Source organism: Primulina eburnea, chromosome 10, assembly GCF_022965805.1.
Source record: "Primulina eburnea isolate SZY01 chromosome 10, ASM2296580v1, whole genome shotgun sequence".
Taxonomy (NCBI): Eukaryota; Viridiplantae; Streptophyta; class Magnoliopsida; order Lamiales; family Gesneriaceae; genus Primulina; species Primulina eburnea.
This window is the reverse complement of record NC_133110.1, coordinates 23,079,940-23,098,243: the sequence shown is the minus strand read 5'-3', so window position 1 is coordinate 23,098,243 and position 18,304 is coordinate 23,079,940. Positions and strand designations below refer to the sequence as shown.

Below are 18,304 nucleotides of genomic sequence, written 5' to 3'. Positions count from 1 at the left end.
AGAGTAGTGTGCATGATAATTTTATTGAAGACCCACTGGAGATACTTTTGGTGAACCCAAAGTCCACAGAATCAAACAGAGAAGAGATGGAGGAATGTATTTACTACTTGGAGGGGTCAAAGCCTCTGCCAAGATCGGTAAATTTGAATATTGGGGAGCTTGGACATATACCAAAATCACTTAAACCTTCCATAAAAGAACCCCCACTCCTCGAACTCAAACCACTTCCTCCTCATTTAAAATATTTATTTTTGAATGAAGAAAATAAACTGTCAGTAATTGTTTCTTCTTCCTTGACATATGATGAGGAAGATGAGCTCTTGAGAGTGCTGAAGGATCACATATGTGCCATTGGATGGAGCATAGCTGACATCAAGGCGGTTAGTCCATCCATGTGCATGGACAAAATTTTAATGGAGAAAGAGCACTCCCTCTCTACTCAACCCCAAAGGAGAGTAAACCAGCTATGCAAGATGTCGTCAAAAATGAGGTAATCAAACTCCTTGAAGCAGATATGATCTTTCCTATATCCGATAGCAAGTGCGTAAGTCTTGTGCATGTTGTTCCTAAGATAGGGGGAATCACAGTTGTTGAAATTGAAGATAACGAGTTAATCCCTACTAGAACTGTGACTGGGTGGCGTGTTTGTATTAATTATTTCAAATTGAATGATGCCACAAGAAATGATCACTTACCCTTACCTTTTGTTGATCAAATGTTAGAGCGTTTGGCAGGTCATGCTTTTTATTGTTTTCTAGATGGTTATTTTGGATATATGCAAATCTCCATAGATCCCGAATATCAAGATAAGACAACTTTTACGTTTCCCTATTGTACTTTTTCCTATAAAAGAATGTCGTTTGATTTGTGTATTGCTCATGCTACTTTTCAACGTTGTATGATGGCGATTTTTCATGATATGATTGAAAAGTATATTGAGGTTTTCATGGATGACTTTTCTGTTTTTGGTTCTTCCTTCGACTCTTGTTTGGTTAATTTGTAAAAGGTGCTAAAGAAATGTGAAGAGACGAATCTTGTACTTAACTGGGAGAAATATCATTTCATGGTAAGGGAATGAATTGTCCTTGGTCACAAAATTTCTGAACAAGGGATTGAAGTGGATATAGCTAAAGTAGATATCAAAGAAAAGATTCCTCCTCCTACTAATATCAAGGGAATGTGTAGTTTTATTGGGCATGCAGGTTTTGATTGGCGATTTATCAAGGTTTTCTCAAGTATTGCTAAGCCTTTGACTAATCTGCAAATGAAAGATGTTCCTTTTGTTTTTTCTGAGTATTGTTCACAAGCTTTTCCAGTAATAAAGAAAAAATGGTCCACCACCCCAATCATTGTCGCAACAGATTGGAATCTACCTTTTGATCTCATGTGTCACGCAAATGATATTGCTTTAGGGGCTGTTTTGGGGCAAAAAAGGGACAAATTCTTGTATGTAATCTACTATGCATGCATGACGCTTTCATGAGCTCAATTGAACTACGCAACTACAGAAAAAGAGTTTTTGGCTGTTGTGTTTGCTTTGGACAACTTTCGGTCATGCCTTGTAGGGAGTAAAGTGATAGTCCACAGAGATTATTCAGCAATGGCTTAGAGGTCTGCCAGCTGGATCTATTACTACATAGAATGGTTTGGCGGAAATGTTCATGATTCAATATTTTCCGCCCACCAAGCTAGGACAAATGCGTATGGATATTTCATCTTTTCGCCAGAAGGACGGGAGACACTACATATAGCTTGGGGAAGATTAATTAGAAAGATGTTGAGGAGGTGTCCTCAACATGGTTTCTATTCATCTGAACAAGTTCATATTTTCTAGAACGGAGTTGATCCTTCTGTGCATTCCATGCTAGATGCGGCAGCCAATGATAGCTTACACATGAAGACTCCATGAGTTGCGCTGGAAATAATTTCAAATATGGCTGAAAATCATGCGGGTTGGACAAACATTAAACGAGAAGAGAAGGTTGGAGTCCTTGAAATGGATGTGTTTAATGCACTTACTGCTAAGATTGATGGGTTGGCCCATAAATTTTCTCACCTGCAACCGAATCAAGAAAATCAATTCCAAGGAATAGTCATCGAGGAACAACCCAATTTTGACGAAGAAGAAGTGAATTTTGTGGGGAATCAATGGAGACAGCAATCAAATCCATAAAGTTCCACATATAATCCAAGATGGAGGAATCACCCTAATTTATCTTGGAAAAATACTGAGAATCCCATTAATCCAACACATATTTCTCCACTGTTCATTCCTCAACAAGTGAGACAACAAGGATTATTGGTACCTGCAACACCTCCAGGATTCAAGCAAGAAGTTCAAAGACCAATTTATGAGGATTTTATGTTTAAACACGTTGGGGGATAGAAACTAGGCTGCAAAATCATGATGCTATATTGCGAAGGTTGGAAGCTCAAATGGTTCAAATATCCAATAAGTTAGCAAATCGACCCCTTGGAACACTACCAAGTGATATTGAGAAAAATCAGAAAGTAGAGAATGCAGTGAGTACAGTGATCAAGGCAGAGGAAGAGGAACCAAAGAGGTAGAATTCTACAGATGTGGAGGAAAAAATGACGGAGGAATGAAATCAAAAATGGAAGATGCTAAGGAATAGAACACTCACATCACCACTACACGTAAGACAGGTAACAAAGGTAAGGAGTTTGATTCTAATGATAATATTGATATTAATACACTTTCTTTTCCTCAAAGAGCAAGGCAACTACAATTGGATCAAAAATTTTTCAAAATTTCTTGAAGTTAAGAAATTGCACATAAATATTCTTTTTGCAGAGGCTTTTGGCTCAAATGCCTTCTTATGCTAAATTCTTGAATGATATTTTGACTAAAAAAAGGTAACTTGAAATCTTTTGCCTTATTCTTGTTTTGAGAAATTGGGGATTGGAGAAGTTAAACCAACCACTATTACACTTCAACTTGATGATAGATCTACTAAATATCCTAGAAGGGTTATAGAGGATGTTTTGGTTAAAGCTGATAAATTTATATTTCCAGTTGACTTTGTTGTGCTGGACATGGAGGAGGATCGTGAGATCCCCCTAATTTTAGGTAGTCCTTTCTTAGCTACTAGAAAAGCTCTCATAGATGTGCAAAAAGGTGAGTTAGTTTTGAGGTTGAATGATGAGAAGGTAACTTTTAATGTTTTTTCGTAGTATGAAATATCATGTTGGATCTTCTGATTGTTATAGAATTGATGCCATTGATGATATTGTTGAGAGTAGTGTGTAGGATAATTTTATTGAAGACCCACTGTAGATACTTTTGGTGAAACCAAAGTCCACATAATCAAACAGAGAAGAGATGGAGGAATGTATTAACTACTTGGAGGGGTCAAAGCCTCTGCCAAGATCGGTAAATTTGAATATTGGGGAGCTTGGACATATACCAAAATCACTTAAACCTTCCATAGAAGAACCCCACTCCTCGAACTCAAACCACTTCCTCCTCATTTAAAATATTTATTTTTGAATGAAGAAGATAAATTCCCAGTAATTGTTTCTTCTTCCTTGACAGATGATGTGGGGACCCGGAAGCTAATCCAGTCCTTAATCGTCATTGGGACTAATTAATCACTTATAATAAACAGGGTCTAATTTTTTTTTCTAAAATACACAGCGGAAACGTAATGTAATTAAATTCAAATTACATATTAAACATAAACATACAAATCTGATGTTATCTACAATAATTCAACTAGGTTCAATTACATATCAGTACTGAATCCTATGTTGTTTCTGAAGCCCGGATCTCCATGCTATCTAGTCCAGCCTCGTTCTCTTCCTGACCCTTATCCTGTCCCACCTGTTGTCATGCACACATACAAACAAGACAACAGCCGGATAACTCCGGTGAGATATAAATATCCCAGTATAAATCATGTATACATGCAATCATATAAACAATATAAAAGCATATAACAGAAAATCATATCCCGTATCAAAATCATGACATGAAATAATAACAAGAATAAATCATATTCTAAACATGTACCCTCATCAGGAACATAATCAATATCAAGAATAACTCCTATTCTAAACCTGTACCAATATCAGGAACAGCAAGGAACATGAACCATATTCAGGAACATAATCAACATCAATAAATATAAATCAATACAATTGTCACTCAGACTCGTGACTCCACATTTTAGACTAGACTCAGTCCTAGCCTAGGGATCCCGATGTCCAGATGTGGCATTCCTATATCGACAAACAGTAATAGAAAAGACTCCAGTTCTATCCAAGTCGATATAACCAAACATCCAGTGTCCAGACGCATCCGTCATAGACTATGGTCTATCACCATATCTTGTGACATCGTGCAATGTACCCGTGGTTACCTGCCACTATCAGGTACTTCTGTCACAAGATTACTCGTCTAATGCATGCTCCTATAACTCCATAGAACAAGCATTTAAATCAAATCATTAAACACAATGATAAACAGATAATAAGTATGTGATTTAGGGAAACTCGAGTCAAACCTCACTCGAGTTGTGCAATCCCAACTCAACATTAATTTATACCTTTATCTTCTCGCTCAGAAGAAGAAGAAATCCCGACTCTATCTCGGTCCATTCCCAATCTGGTAATGACAATTGAATAGGTATAATATCAATACACAACTCAATTCAATACCTGTTCTGATTAATACTCAAATCAAAACACATACTTTGATCAATATCAATTAACTGATGTTTCGACGGTATAACAATACAGTCTCGATAACCCCGTCAGTCTGAATATCACAGATATAATACCAAAACTTAGAATCAGTATCGATACCAGTCATAATCTCAATAACAATACATATCTAATATGAATTCTCAGTCAAATCGATTCCAAAAATCATAACAATTTCATAAACAGTCTGTTTCTCAATCTGACTTCGATTCTATGATGTCTAACATGACAAGAACATCATATATGAATCCTATTCAATTCTGACAATGACGTAATTTCAAAGCATGTCAAAACGTAGCAAAAATTACGTCCAGTTGTAGCCTACGTCGATAGGAATATGATGCTGAAGTCGGATTCAAGTTTGGACGGGCGGATCGAAATATAAAGGCGTAAGGATTTTACACCTCTTTCCCCGAAGCTTTTCCTCGATTTCTGCTTTTATTTCCGAGGAATTTTCGAAGCAAACATATATATATATCCCAAGTGCATGCCAAGCTACGTGGCACACTTTTCATGTTCTTTGATCGGCGCACGGGCGGTCAAGAATTACCGCCCGGGCGCCGAACTTTCTGCCCGGATTCTCATCTTATCATCCTCTCGCGCTCGGGCGGTCAATAACTACCGCTCGGGCGCGAGACGTTCTGTCCAAATCCCTTCTTGTGGTGCATTGGCGCTCGGGCGGTAACTTTCTGCCGCTCGGGCGCCAGCAGTTCTGTACAAAATATGTATAAATCATATGCTTTGTTTAATTTGATCTCGGAATGGTCCAATCATAATCATATCAATTCATAATCAATAAATCATCTCCGATTACAATAATCAAATTCTCGGGCATTACATTTCTCCCCCTCTTAGATCAGAGTTCGTCCTCGAACTCACAAGCAGTTCACTCGGGTAATCTAAATAATCATATCATATCTCAAATCAGATATAAGAAGGACACTTACAAAAATTACAATGATCTCATATCATTGAAATCACTTGTGATAGAATCAACCTCAGAATCATGGCTATACAACATCCGTATATATCAATCAATAATTCAACAGTTCCATAATCATTTAATCTATGTATTCTGAGCTATCTTCATTTTCTTCCGAATCAGTTTCATTTTCTTTATCAGATCTCTGATCTTATCAAATCTGATCTCAGGTATTATCGCAATATCATCCCCATTCGAAGGAAATCCGCATTTCTCATCGTACAATAATTCACAAGTGACCATGAATCATGTCAATTAGTGCTATAATCCAGCACTACATTTCCTGGATATCCTCCAGTATCAGGATAGTTCACTCCGTCTATCCGTCAATCTATAAATCATAGATGAAAAATCATGTCATACACTCAGTCAAAAGTATAAAATCAAATGAAAATTACAGTCAGATAAGATCAACTCTGGCATTCAAGACAATCTGACTCATGTTTCTGACATACCTCTCATTCGTCTATTCATATTTTTACGTCATTCTGTACAATATAACAGAGGCAGATTCAAGAAATATGTCAATCATAATCACATCACCGCACAGTCTTGTCAATATTTCAGTAGTGTCATCACACAATCCATAGAAATGTATTTCCATTTCTATTTAGAAATCAATACTCACGAGCATTAATCTAAAAATTTCTATTTCTCTGTCTTCATCTGTCAGCGATTTAGAAATTTCAATACAAATTCTGACATAATCGATTTCATCTGTTTATATCAAAACTGTCTATTCGAATTATCACACATTTCCTGTTACCAGAATAATATTGAATCTACTACTGTGTGCGTCTGACAATACCTGTCATTTCAAATTCGAACATCTGACACAACCAATCAGCTAATAAAATAAATTAAAGAAAAATACATACCTGGTATTCGGTTCTGACTATTAAAATCAAGTTCTGAACAGTCTGATCCAACTTCTGAACTGCTTTAATCTTCAAAATCAGTTCTGACTCGACGGAACTGTATATAAGCTCAACGGTTCGTAGCAATCGGTATCAAAAACGGACTCAGAATGATAATAATATCGGATCAGATTCAAAATATCAATACGCAATACTGATCTAATAACTGCATAAAACGCAATCTCTGACATTTCTGAAATTCTGCTATATTCAATGTCGTTCTCAGCCACTGATCACGGTCTCGCTGTGCACAATCGATCAGTATACTATCTTCAGATATCACAGATTCTGATCCCGATTCATATCCGAACAATTCTGTATATAACAATCTCAGTTCCTAGAATATTAAATACAAATTTCAACTGTTCGATTCAATCAATCATACGCTGCGAACGTATCAAAATATCATAGAGAAAACGAGCATATATCATGAGAGTATCTCTGCATATCGGATTTATCAACCTATAATTGGAACTGAAGTACTTTCCAGAGAAACATATAATCAGATGTAACTCTAACTCTTCAGGCAGTAAATCTTTCAACTGATGTCTCAATTTTCTCAATTCAATCAGTATCAGTCTATAAGAAATTCTAAAATGAAACCAATACCTGGAATCACATCAAGGCTGAAATCACTCTCCCAGATACAGGACAACCCTGAAATCTCATCTGAAAGACTATAGCAAATTTCCTGCTACTAGTGAATCCATTAATGATAGGCTCATCTTCAGTCATCAACTGAATACATAAGGAATTACTCCATTCCTTTCGATAATTATTGAATCTTATATAATACGGATATCAAGGAATTCAAAATCAAGAATCCTTACCGTATATCATTCATTCTTTGGCCATTTCAGGTCCGAATCTTACCATCTCCTGGCAAGGATCTAAAATAGTTCTGTACTTGTTCGATATATCAATATCAATCACGCAGTTATCATCAGACAATACAAGTACAATCTAGTCTAATTCAATCTTATTTTCAACTTACTACAGTATACAATATATTACAGAATATCACTGATATCAAATTCTTTCCCCAAACGGTAAAGAATCAATACTATAGTAAATACAGACCCAACAGGTAAAACATATATCAATGCAACTCAATCAAGGATAATCATAAGGAATGCATTAGTATACATCAATACATATGCAACATAATCATAAAAGATCAGTACCTATCACTGTATCATCAAGTGTGTCCTAGGTCTGTTTCTCGATCCCTCCCACCAGAGGATTCTACTCCCTGAAATCTTCGGGGACCCCTCTGTGGAAAAGCTTTAGCAAAATGGCTTTGTTGTTTACAGATATTGCACTTACCAGTTACTCCCCGGCATTGCTCCGTGGAATGTCTTCCACCGCAATTCCTGCAATAGGTTCCAGTATAACTCGGACTAGAACCGCTAGAGCTAGATGAACCACTTCCTAACATCTTGAATGGTTTCTTTCGAGCTTTCAGCAAATCCTGCTTTCCACTCGTGCTACCGCGATCAACCCAGAGAGAAGGTTGCTGTGTCTGGGGTTGCACCGCACACAACCTTTTTATATGTCTAATCAGACTCGTCTCCGCTCTCTTCGCTCTACTCAGGACATCGGCAAAATGGTACGGCCGCTGCATATTCATCAATGCAACTATCTCCGAGTTCAATCCTCTAATGAACTGAGCCGTTACAGCCTCATCATTCCCAGCTATATGAGGAGAAAAACGCAGTAGAGTAGAGAATTTATCAACATACCCTTCAATATTCAGTTGACCTTGGCTCAAATTCTCAAATTCTACTTTCCTGTCTTCTCGGTACGATCCTGAGAAGAATCTTCGATAAAATTCAGCTTTAAAGACTTCCCATGTGATCACAGTACCACGTAGTTCTAATATTCCTTTGGTTGTAATCCACCAACTCCTGGCGGTCTCTTGCAACTGATGGAATACCAGTTTAACTCTCTGTTCATCGGTACAATCAACTAAATCAAACAGGATTTCTATGTCATCAAACCAGTTTTCACAATCTTCCGATTTCTCAATACCACTCAGAATCGGCGGCTGTAATAACTAGAACTCTCTCAACTTTATTTTCATCTGAGTCTCTGATACATCTATCTGATCAGACGAAGTACTAGCTCTTTCTAGAATCCTTCTAGGAGGAATATCTGATAATCACAGATGTTAGTAGTAACAGGAGACAAATCCGTCTCAATCCCAATCCTGATCAGCTTACCTCTGATCAAGAATTGATTCTGATCCAGTTTCAAATAATACATATTACCAAATCAACTCAGATATTCAGGTAACATCTAGCTTTCTAAACAGTAAAACATACTGAAATCATAGCATATATAATGTAGTTTCAACATTATATTCAATCATATGCCATACAAGTCCAGGCAGTAAAACATAATATCATGCTAGCATACACAATGTAATTCCACATTATAATCAATCACATGCTAGCAACCACATGCAAGGAAAGAAAACTCATTCTACCCCGCTCACTCTCCTCTATCTCAGTGCTAAGGAACCTAGAGTTCAAGGACCTACAGCTCTGAAACCTAATGCTCTGATACCACCTGTTGTGGGGACCCGGAAGCTAATCCAGTTCTTAATCGTCATTGGGACTAATTAATCACTTATAATAAACAGGGTCTAATTTTATTTCTAAAATACACAGCGTAAACGTAATGTAATTAAATTCAAATTACATATTAAACATAAACATACAAATCTGATGTTATCTACAATAATTCAACTAGGTTCAATTACATATCAGTGCTGAATCCTAAGTTGCTTCTGAAGCCCGGATCTCCACGCTATCTAGTCCAGCCTCGTTCTCTTCCTGACCCTTATCCTGTCCCACCTGTTGTCATGCACACATACAAACAAGACAACAGCCGGATAACTCCGGTGAGATATAAATATCCCAGTATAAATCATGTATACATGCAATCATATAAACAATATAAAAGCATATAACAGAAAATCATATCCCGTATCAAAATCATGACATGAAATAATAACAAGAATAAATCATATTCTAAACATGTACCCTAATCAGGAACATAATCAATATCAAGTATAACTCCTATTCTAAACCTGTACCAATATCAGGAACAGCAAGGAACATGAACCATATTCAGGAACATAATCAACATCAATAAATATAAATCAATATAATTGTCACTCAGACTCGTGACTCCACGTTTTAGACTAGACTCAGTCCTAGCCTAGGGATCCCGATGTCCAGATGTGGCATTCCTATATCGACAAACAGTAATAGAAAAGACTCCAGTTCTATCCAAGTCGATATAACCAAATATCCAGTGTCCAGACGCATCTGTCATAGACTATGGTCTATCACCATATCTTGTGACATCGTGCAATGTACCCGTGGTTACCTGCCACTATCAGGTACTTCTGTCACAAGATTATTCGTCTAATGCATGCTCCTATAACTACATAGAACAAGCATTTAAATCAAATCATTAAACACAATGATAAACAGATAATAAGTATGTGATTTAGGGAAACTCGAGTCAAACCTCACTCGAGTTGTGCAATCCCAACTCAACATTAATTTATACCTTTATCTTCTCGCTCAGAAGAAGAAGAAATCCCGACTCTATCTCGGTCCATTCCCAATCTGGTAATGACAATTGAATAGGTATAATATCAATACACAACTCAATTCAATACCTGTTCTGATTAATACTCAAATCAAAACACATACTTTGATCAATATCAATTAACTGATGTTTCGACGGTATAACAATACAGTCTCGATAACCCCGTCAGTCCGAATATCACAGATATAATACCAGAACTCAGAATCAGTATCGATACCAGTCATAATCTCAATAACAATACATATCTAATATGAATTCTCAGTAAAATCGATTCCAAAAATCATAACAATTTCATAAACAGTCTGTTTCTCAATCTGAATTCGATTCTATGATGTCTAACATGACAAGAACATCATATATCAATCCTATTCAATTATGAAAATGACGTAATTTCAAAGCATGTCAAAACTTAGCAAAACTTACGTCCAGTTGTAGCCTACGTCGATAGGAACACGATGCTGAAGTCGGATTCAAGTTTGGACAGGCGGATCGAAATATAAAGGCGTAAGGATTTTACATCTCTTTCCCCGAAGCTTTTCCTCGATTTCTGCTTTTATTTGTGAGGAATTTTCGAAGCAAACATATATATATATCCCAAGTGCATGCCAAGCTACGTGGCACACATTTCATGTTCTTTGATCGGCGCTCGGGCGGTCAAGAGCGCCGAACCTTCTGCCCGGATTCTCATCTTATCATCCTCTCGCGCTCGGGCGGTCAATAACTACCGCTCGGGCGCGAGACATTCTGTCCAAATCCCTTCTTGTGGTGCATTGGCGCTTGGGCGGTAACTTTCTGCCGCTCGGGCGCCAGCAGTTCTGTACAAAATATGCATAAATCATATGCTTTGTTTAATCTGATCTCGGAATGGCCCAATCATAATCATATCAATTCATAATCAATAAATCATCTCCGATTACAATAATCAAATTCTCGGGCATTACAGATAATGAGGAAGATAAGCTCTTGAGAGTGCTGAAGGATCACATATGTGCCATTGGATGGAGCATAGCTGACATCAAGGGTGTTAGTCCATCCATGTGCATGGACAAAATTTTAATGGAGAAAGAGCACTCCCCCGCTATTCAACCCCAAAGGAGACTAAACCAACTATGCAAGTTGTTGTCAAAAAAGAGGTAATCAAACTCCTTGATGCAGGTATGATCTTTCCTATATCCGATAGCAAGTGTGTAAGTCCTGTGCATGTTGTTCCTAAGAAAGGGGGAATCACTGTTGAAAATGAAGATAACGAGCTAATCCTACTAGAACTGTGACTGGTTGGCGTGTTTGTATTGATTATTTCAAATTGAATGATGCCACAAGAAATGATCACTTACCCTTACATTTTGTTGATCAAATGTTAGAGCGTTTGGCAGGTCATGATTTTTATTGTTTTCTAAATGGTTATTCTGGATATATGCAAATCACCATAGATCCCGAAGATCAAGATAAGACAACTTTGACGTGTCCCTATGGTACTTTTGCTTATAAAAGAATGTCGTTTGATTTGTGTAATGTTCATGCTACTTTTCAACGTTGTATGATGGCGATTTTTCATTATATGATTGAAAAGTATATTGAGGTTTTCATGGATTGACTTTTCTATTTTTGGTTCTTCCTTCGACTCTTGTTTGGTTAATTTGTAAAAAGTGCTAAAGAGATGTGAAGAGGCGAATCTTGTACTTAACTGGGAGAAATATCATTTCATGGTAAGGGAATGAATTGTCCTTGGTCACAAAATTTCTGAACAAGGGATTGAAGTGGATATAGCTAAAGTAGATATCATAGAAAAGATTCCTCCCCCTACTAATATCAAGGGAATGTGTAGTTTTATTGGGCATGCAGGTTTTTATTGGCGATTTATCAAGGATTTATCAAGTATTGCTAAGCCTTTAACTAATCAGCTAATGAAAGATGTTCCTTTTGTTTTTTCTGAGTATTGTTCACAAGATTTTCAAGTAATAAAGAAAAAGTTGTCCACCACCCCAATCATTGTCGCACCAGATTGTAATCTACCTTTTGAACTCATGTTTCACGCAAATTATATTGCTTTAGGGGCTGTTTTGGGGGCAAAAAAGGGACAAATTCTTGCATGTAATCTACTATGCAAGCATGACGCTTTCAGGAGCTCAATTGAACTACGCTACTACAGAAAAGGAGTTTTTGGTAATTTTGTTTGCTTTGGACAAATTTTGGTCATACCTTGTAGGGAGTAAAGTGATATTCCCCACAGATTATTCAGCTTTGAAGTATCTGTTAAACAAGAAGGATGTTAAGTCAAGATTGATAAGATGGATCCTTCTATTGCAAGAATTTGACATAGAGATCGTGGATCACAAGGGGACTAAAAATCAAGTTGCCGATCATGTATCGAGATTGGAGAAGCCCGAGGAAGGTAAGTACGTAATTAGAGATGAATTTTCTGACAAGAAAATTTATGCCATCTCTAAGTTCCCACGATATGATGATTTTGTCAATTATTTGTCATGCAAATTTATTCCTTCTCATCTTACATATCAGCAGAAAAAGAAGTTCTTTTGGATTTAAAATATTATCTTTGAGAAGATCATCTTTTGTTTAGAATCTGTGCAAACGGCATTATTCGTAAGTGTATTCCAGCGAAGGAGATAAGTTGTATACTTGCTCATTGTGACAGTGGTCCACCTGGAGGACATTTTGGGGCAAGTAAAACAGCCACAAAAATCCTTCAAGCTGGATTCTACTGGCCTACACTGTTCAATGATGCACACACTTATGTTTTGAATTGCAATGAATGCAACGTGTTGGTAATATTTTAAGGAAACATGAAATGCCGTGTGTGGAGAATTGATTTCATGTGGTCTTTTCCAGATTCCTTATGAAATAAATATATTTTAGTGCATGTGGATTATGTATTCAAGTGGGTGGAAGCAAGTTCTTGTAGAACCAATGTCTCTAAGGTTCTGATCCAATTTTTAAAGAAATTTTTTTTTGCAAGATTTGGCACACCTAGAGCCATTATTAGCGGCGGAGGAACACACTTTTGTAATCGTCATTTTGAATCTCTTTTGGCTAAATATGGGGTCATGCACAAGGTGGAAACACCTTATCATCATCAAACTAGTGGTCAAGTAAAAGTACAAATAGAGAGATTAAGAAAATTCTTGAGAAGACCGTTGTATCTTCGAGGAAAGAATGAACTAATAAATTGGATGATGCATTGTGGGCATATAGAACAGCATTAAAAACCCCTATAGGAACTTCCCCTTTTTGCTTGGTCTATGGAAAAGCTTGTCATCTTCCTGTTGAACTAGAGCATAGGGCATTATGGGCTACTAAATTTTTGAACTTTGATATACAAGCTACAGGTAATCAGCGTCTACTACAACTCAATGAACTGGAGAAATTTCGTCTTGATGCATATGAGAATGGAAAATTCTACAAGGAAAAGACAAAGAAGTGGCATGATACAAGGATTGTGAATAGGTAATTCGAGTCTGAACAAAAAGTGCTTCTTTATAATTCTCGTTTGAAACTCATGCCAGGTAAACTTCGTTCCAAATGGTCTGGGCCTTTTGCTGTTACTGAAGTTTTTCCATTTGGTGTTGTAGAAATCCGTGGAGATTCTGGAAATCCCTTTAAAATGAATGGACATCGACTGAAAATTTTTCATGAAGGAATTGTGGAGCAAGAGGAGCCGAGTATTTCTAAAGGGAGTTGTCTAGCTATAGAAAATATATTTAGCGCTTGCTGGGAGACAACCCAGTGATTTATTTTATTTTGTTTCATTTATTTATTTATTTTTTTTTAATTTTTCATTTTGTTAGGTTAATCCTGGGTGATTTTGGTGTGTGTAGAGAATATTGGGCGGAAGCAAGATGTTTTGATTCTGGAAAGCTTAAACTGTTGAAATAAAATATTACAAACATTGAGGAATTCTACCAGCCCCATAGAGCACTTCATGGATCTCAAAGCAACACTGCCAAGGAAATTCTCTCTTGATTTTCTACATCAAAGTTTTATATTCTTTTCGAATGGCATGACATTGAGAACAGTGTAAATCTAAAGTGTGGGGGGAATTACTAAACAACACTTAGCATGCGCTTCAATGTTTAATCCTCGGGTATGAAATTTTTTTCTGGTTATTCTTTGAGAAATTGCACTTGTGATTACATGACACACTAATTGACTTTCTAGATTTTTGAACACTCAAGAAATTACATCACACCTAGAATTGATTGAGATGAGCTATAGTTGTAGCTGAAGGATTTGAGCACAAACTAGTTTTGTATCATATTTTGAGACATCATCTATGCCTTTAAGTCATACTTATATGAACTCATTGCGAATTGGCAAGAGGCGTGCTCATGAAAACATTTAAAAAAAAGAAGAAAAAAGAGAAAAAAAACAATCTAGACCATTTCTGATTATCTTTAGAGGTGAAAATACAGAGAAAAATGACTTGGGCTTGATTTAGTCGATCCTTGGACCGTTTGAGCCTTTTGAGCCCACCCTATGCAGCATTATATCCTTAGTATCCCATTTTGAGCCTATAAAAAAAGAATGGAGTGTGTCAAAGACATACAATTAGCCACCATTCGTATTCCTTCAAAATCACACATCAACTATCCAATTTTAGCATAAACACTATTCCTCTACCTTAATTTTGAGAGAAATAAACCCCTTTAGCGCTTTAAAATTTTCAATAACTCCCATGTGTTGATAATTGATAAGAAAAATTGGAGGAGTTTGAAAAAAAAAAGTCATGAAGAATGAGAAAGTGATCGATGAAAAGATATATATAATTATAAAATAAAAGGAGGATGAATGAATGTTTTATGATGTGGTGATTGAAAAAACTAAAAAATAATGTTGTTGAGGATTGAAAAAAGCTAAAGGAAGAGAGAAACAAAATGGGGTAGATGAATGAAAGTAGAAGGAAAATGAAAAAGTTAGATGGATGATGATGAAATTCAATGAAGGGGAGAAAAATAAGAGAGAAGGAGTGTGCTGCATGATTAAATTTTTTATTTTCTCTCATTTTGAATTCCCTAAATTTATTGTAGCCGTGATTCGTTGCCTAACGTTTTAAGCTTGAAAATACCTATTGACCGAGTCATATTCCTCTAACATTTAGTGGAGAAAGATATGAAACATAAGCTTATTGAGAGTTTCTATATATATATATACATATATATATATATATATATATAATTTAGAAAATATGAGCACTCCTTGAACTAAAACACCTTTGAGAAATATGAGTTTTGACTTTCACACTACACACGTCTCATTATATTGATCTTTTCTAGTGAAAGCTTGGGTTTTGAAGTTGGAGCGAAAGTAAATTTTATGATTTGCGATCTTTTGATTGAATGAGACAGAATTTGGTAGGTTTAAAATATTGATTGTGTCATTGTTTGTAAGGCTCGAAGATTTAGTTATCATAATCAGATGGATTTGTTGATAATTAAGATGATTGTACATGTATTTCATTGGACTAGAAAAGAAAGGGAAATGTATAATAAAGATGTGAAAGATAGTCAAAAGAATGAGTAAGGCCGAAGCTATGGCGCATATGCGCGAAGGAATGCGCGCATATGCATGAGAATTCCAGTAGCATTGGCGCATATAAGCGGAAAGAGTGGCGCATATGCGCGACATGTACAGCAGCCTGGGCGCATATGCGCGAGAGTAGTGGCGCATATGCGCGGAGCGTCCAGAACCATTGGCGCATATGCGCGAGTTTAGTGGCGCATATGCGCGAGTGCTAAATCTGCCGAGACAGTAGGTTCGGCGCATATGCGCGAGTAATGCCGCGCATATGCGCGAGACGTGTATTGCAAAGAACAAGCCATGTGTTCGAAACTTGCAAAGTATATATATGATTTGTCTCGATTTCTTCTCATTTCAGTAGCAAGAACAGAGGTTTCTGAGGAAGAAAGGCTTTCAAGTTTCCTTTCCTTTGTAATTGTGATTTTAGAAGATTGAGCCATCCAAATTCAAATCCGACTTCGATTTTGAGCTTCTCTCTTCATTATCTACAAAGTGATGTAAGTTTTATTCGATTCCAGTAAGTTTCGAAATTCAGATGTTAAGGAAATGAGAGTATGCTAGTTATATTGTGTTCTTGACGTATTGAGCATGATATATTTGTAAACGGATCAAAGAAATGATATCATATGCATTTCCTATGAATTTCAGTATGGTTTATGAATTATTGGGGCAGAATTATTGTGTTTTGGATGGATATTGTATTAGATTATAACTGAAAATGAGATAGTGTGGATATTTGTTGAGATTTGGATTGACCGGTATCGAGAATTACGTCGTTATGCCGTCAAATTGTATTGAGATCACGTAGTGACTTGGTTATGTGTTGATTTAGATTAGAAATTGATAGAGTGCGTATTCAACATTTCCATTTCAGATTCGTATTGGCGACCGTGACAGCGATTCTACGACGAAAGGTATAGTACATGTTTTGTTTGGGGAATCACGACTCAAATGAGATCACATTTGAGTTTCCCAACCAAAATCACATACTTGTTTTATTGATTATATCTTGATATGATTATGATTGTTATAGATTTGTTTATAGAACTTGTATGCAGATCTTGCTATGCTTTGTTTACAGATCGTGTAGCATTGCATTATGCTTGTTTACAGATTTTGTATTCATGCATTAAGATAGGGCAGTCTGGAGATCAGGCAGACTACTAGATGTTCGGCGATATCTCAGCTTAGGGGAAGATCACCGTCCCTATTGTAGACGCGGATACAGATCAGGCCGAAGTCTAGGAATAAGACGTACAGCACCTCGATTGGTAGGGTATGTGACAGCCAGTGACGTCTTATTCACAACGGGATCCCTAGAGTTCTAGTCGAGTCGAGTCTAGACATGATTAGATCCACATTGCATGATTGTATATGAATGACATTCATATTAGCATGTTTCATGTTTAGATTGTTTATATGCATGTATACATGTTTATACTGAGATTTGTTCTCACCGGTTTTCCGGCTGTTGTTATGTCTGTATGTGTGCATAACAACAGGTGGGGCAGGATTTGGGTCGAGACAGAGATGATCGTGATAGCGTGGTGATCTCGGGCGCAGCAGAGGACTAGTGGTTCTTTTGTTAGACTTGTACTACCGTTTGTTTATAGATGGTACTGAACACTAGTTGTAAGAACAAGACTTGTACTTCATGTTTATATTGTATGTTAAGCTAAGAATTATGTTTGTTTAGTTACATTTGATTGAATGTAAAAAGCAAAAATTTGACCCACGTTTTTAATAACAATCCATTTAATCCCAAGAAAAAGAATTAGAGCCCGGGTCCCCACAACAGGTGGTATCAGAGCAGAGAGTTCCTTTAGACTGAGATAGGATAGAATGAGCGGGGTAGATCGAGTCTTCTTCCTTGCTTATGATGTGCTAGCATGATTATTGCTTTCCTATTACATGTTGTTTGTGTTTGATTTCTTTCAGCATGTGATAAACTGAATCAGAACTGATTCTAGATCAGAGGTAACTGACTAGAGGATGGCTGAGACAGTTGTATATTTTGTATACTAATCCTTTGGATTATTAGATATGCCACTTAGAAGAGCAGCAGTACCTCTACGACCAGCAGCGCCAGAACAGGGGAGCACATCCGGAGATCCTATGGATGTTACAGCGACCCCTATGGAGACGTTGCTGAAGCGATTCCAATCTTTTCGACCTCCCACATTAAAAGGTACCGAGAATGCCATCGAGTGCGAAAGTTGGCTTGAGGACATTGAAATGTTATTCGACTCTTTGGAGTACAGTGATGAGAAGAGAATAAAGCTAATTGGCCATCAATTGCAAGATATAGCCAAGAATTGGTGGTTGAACATTAGGAGAGCTTTAGAGCAGCGGGGTACCGAGATTACGTGGAAGGTATTCAAGATGGAATTCTATCAGCGTTTCTTTCCCATCTCTTATCGCAAGGATAAAGGTGCAGAATTTGCCAATCTGAGGCAAGGGCAATTGAACATTGAGGAGTACGTTGCCAAATTCTCTTCTTTGCTTCGTTTTGCACCTCATGTTT

The 18,304-nt window shown here is 36.9% G+C and overlaps 1 protein-coding gene across 1 annotated transcript; it reads left to right on the top strand.

The window, feature by feature from the left end:
* The first annotated feature begins 1,933 nt into the window (after positions 1 to 1,933).
* On the top strand, positions 1,934 to 13,993 carry LOC140802807 (uncharacterized). Its single transcript, XM_073158433.1, has 11 exons — positions 1,934 to 2,128; positions 2,816 to 2,877; positions 2,970 to 3,139; positions 11,192 to 11,381; positions 11,512 to 11,621; positions 12,091 to 12,203; positions 12,301 to 12,640; positions 12,865 to 13,031; positions 13,123 to 13,184; positions 13,459 to 13,592; positions 13,770 to 13,993. The coding sequence occupies exons 1-11, from the start codon at positions 1,934 to 1,936 to the stop codon at positions 13,991 to 13,993; spliced, it is 1,767 nt and encodes a 588-aa protein (XP_073014534.1).
* The last annotated feature ends 4,311 nt before the right edge of the window (positions 13,994 to 18,304 follow it).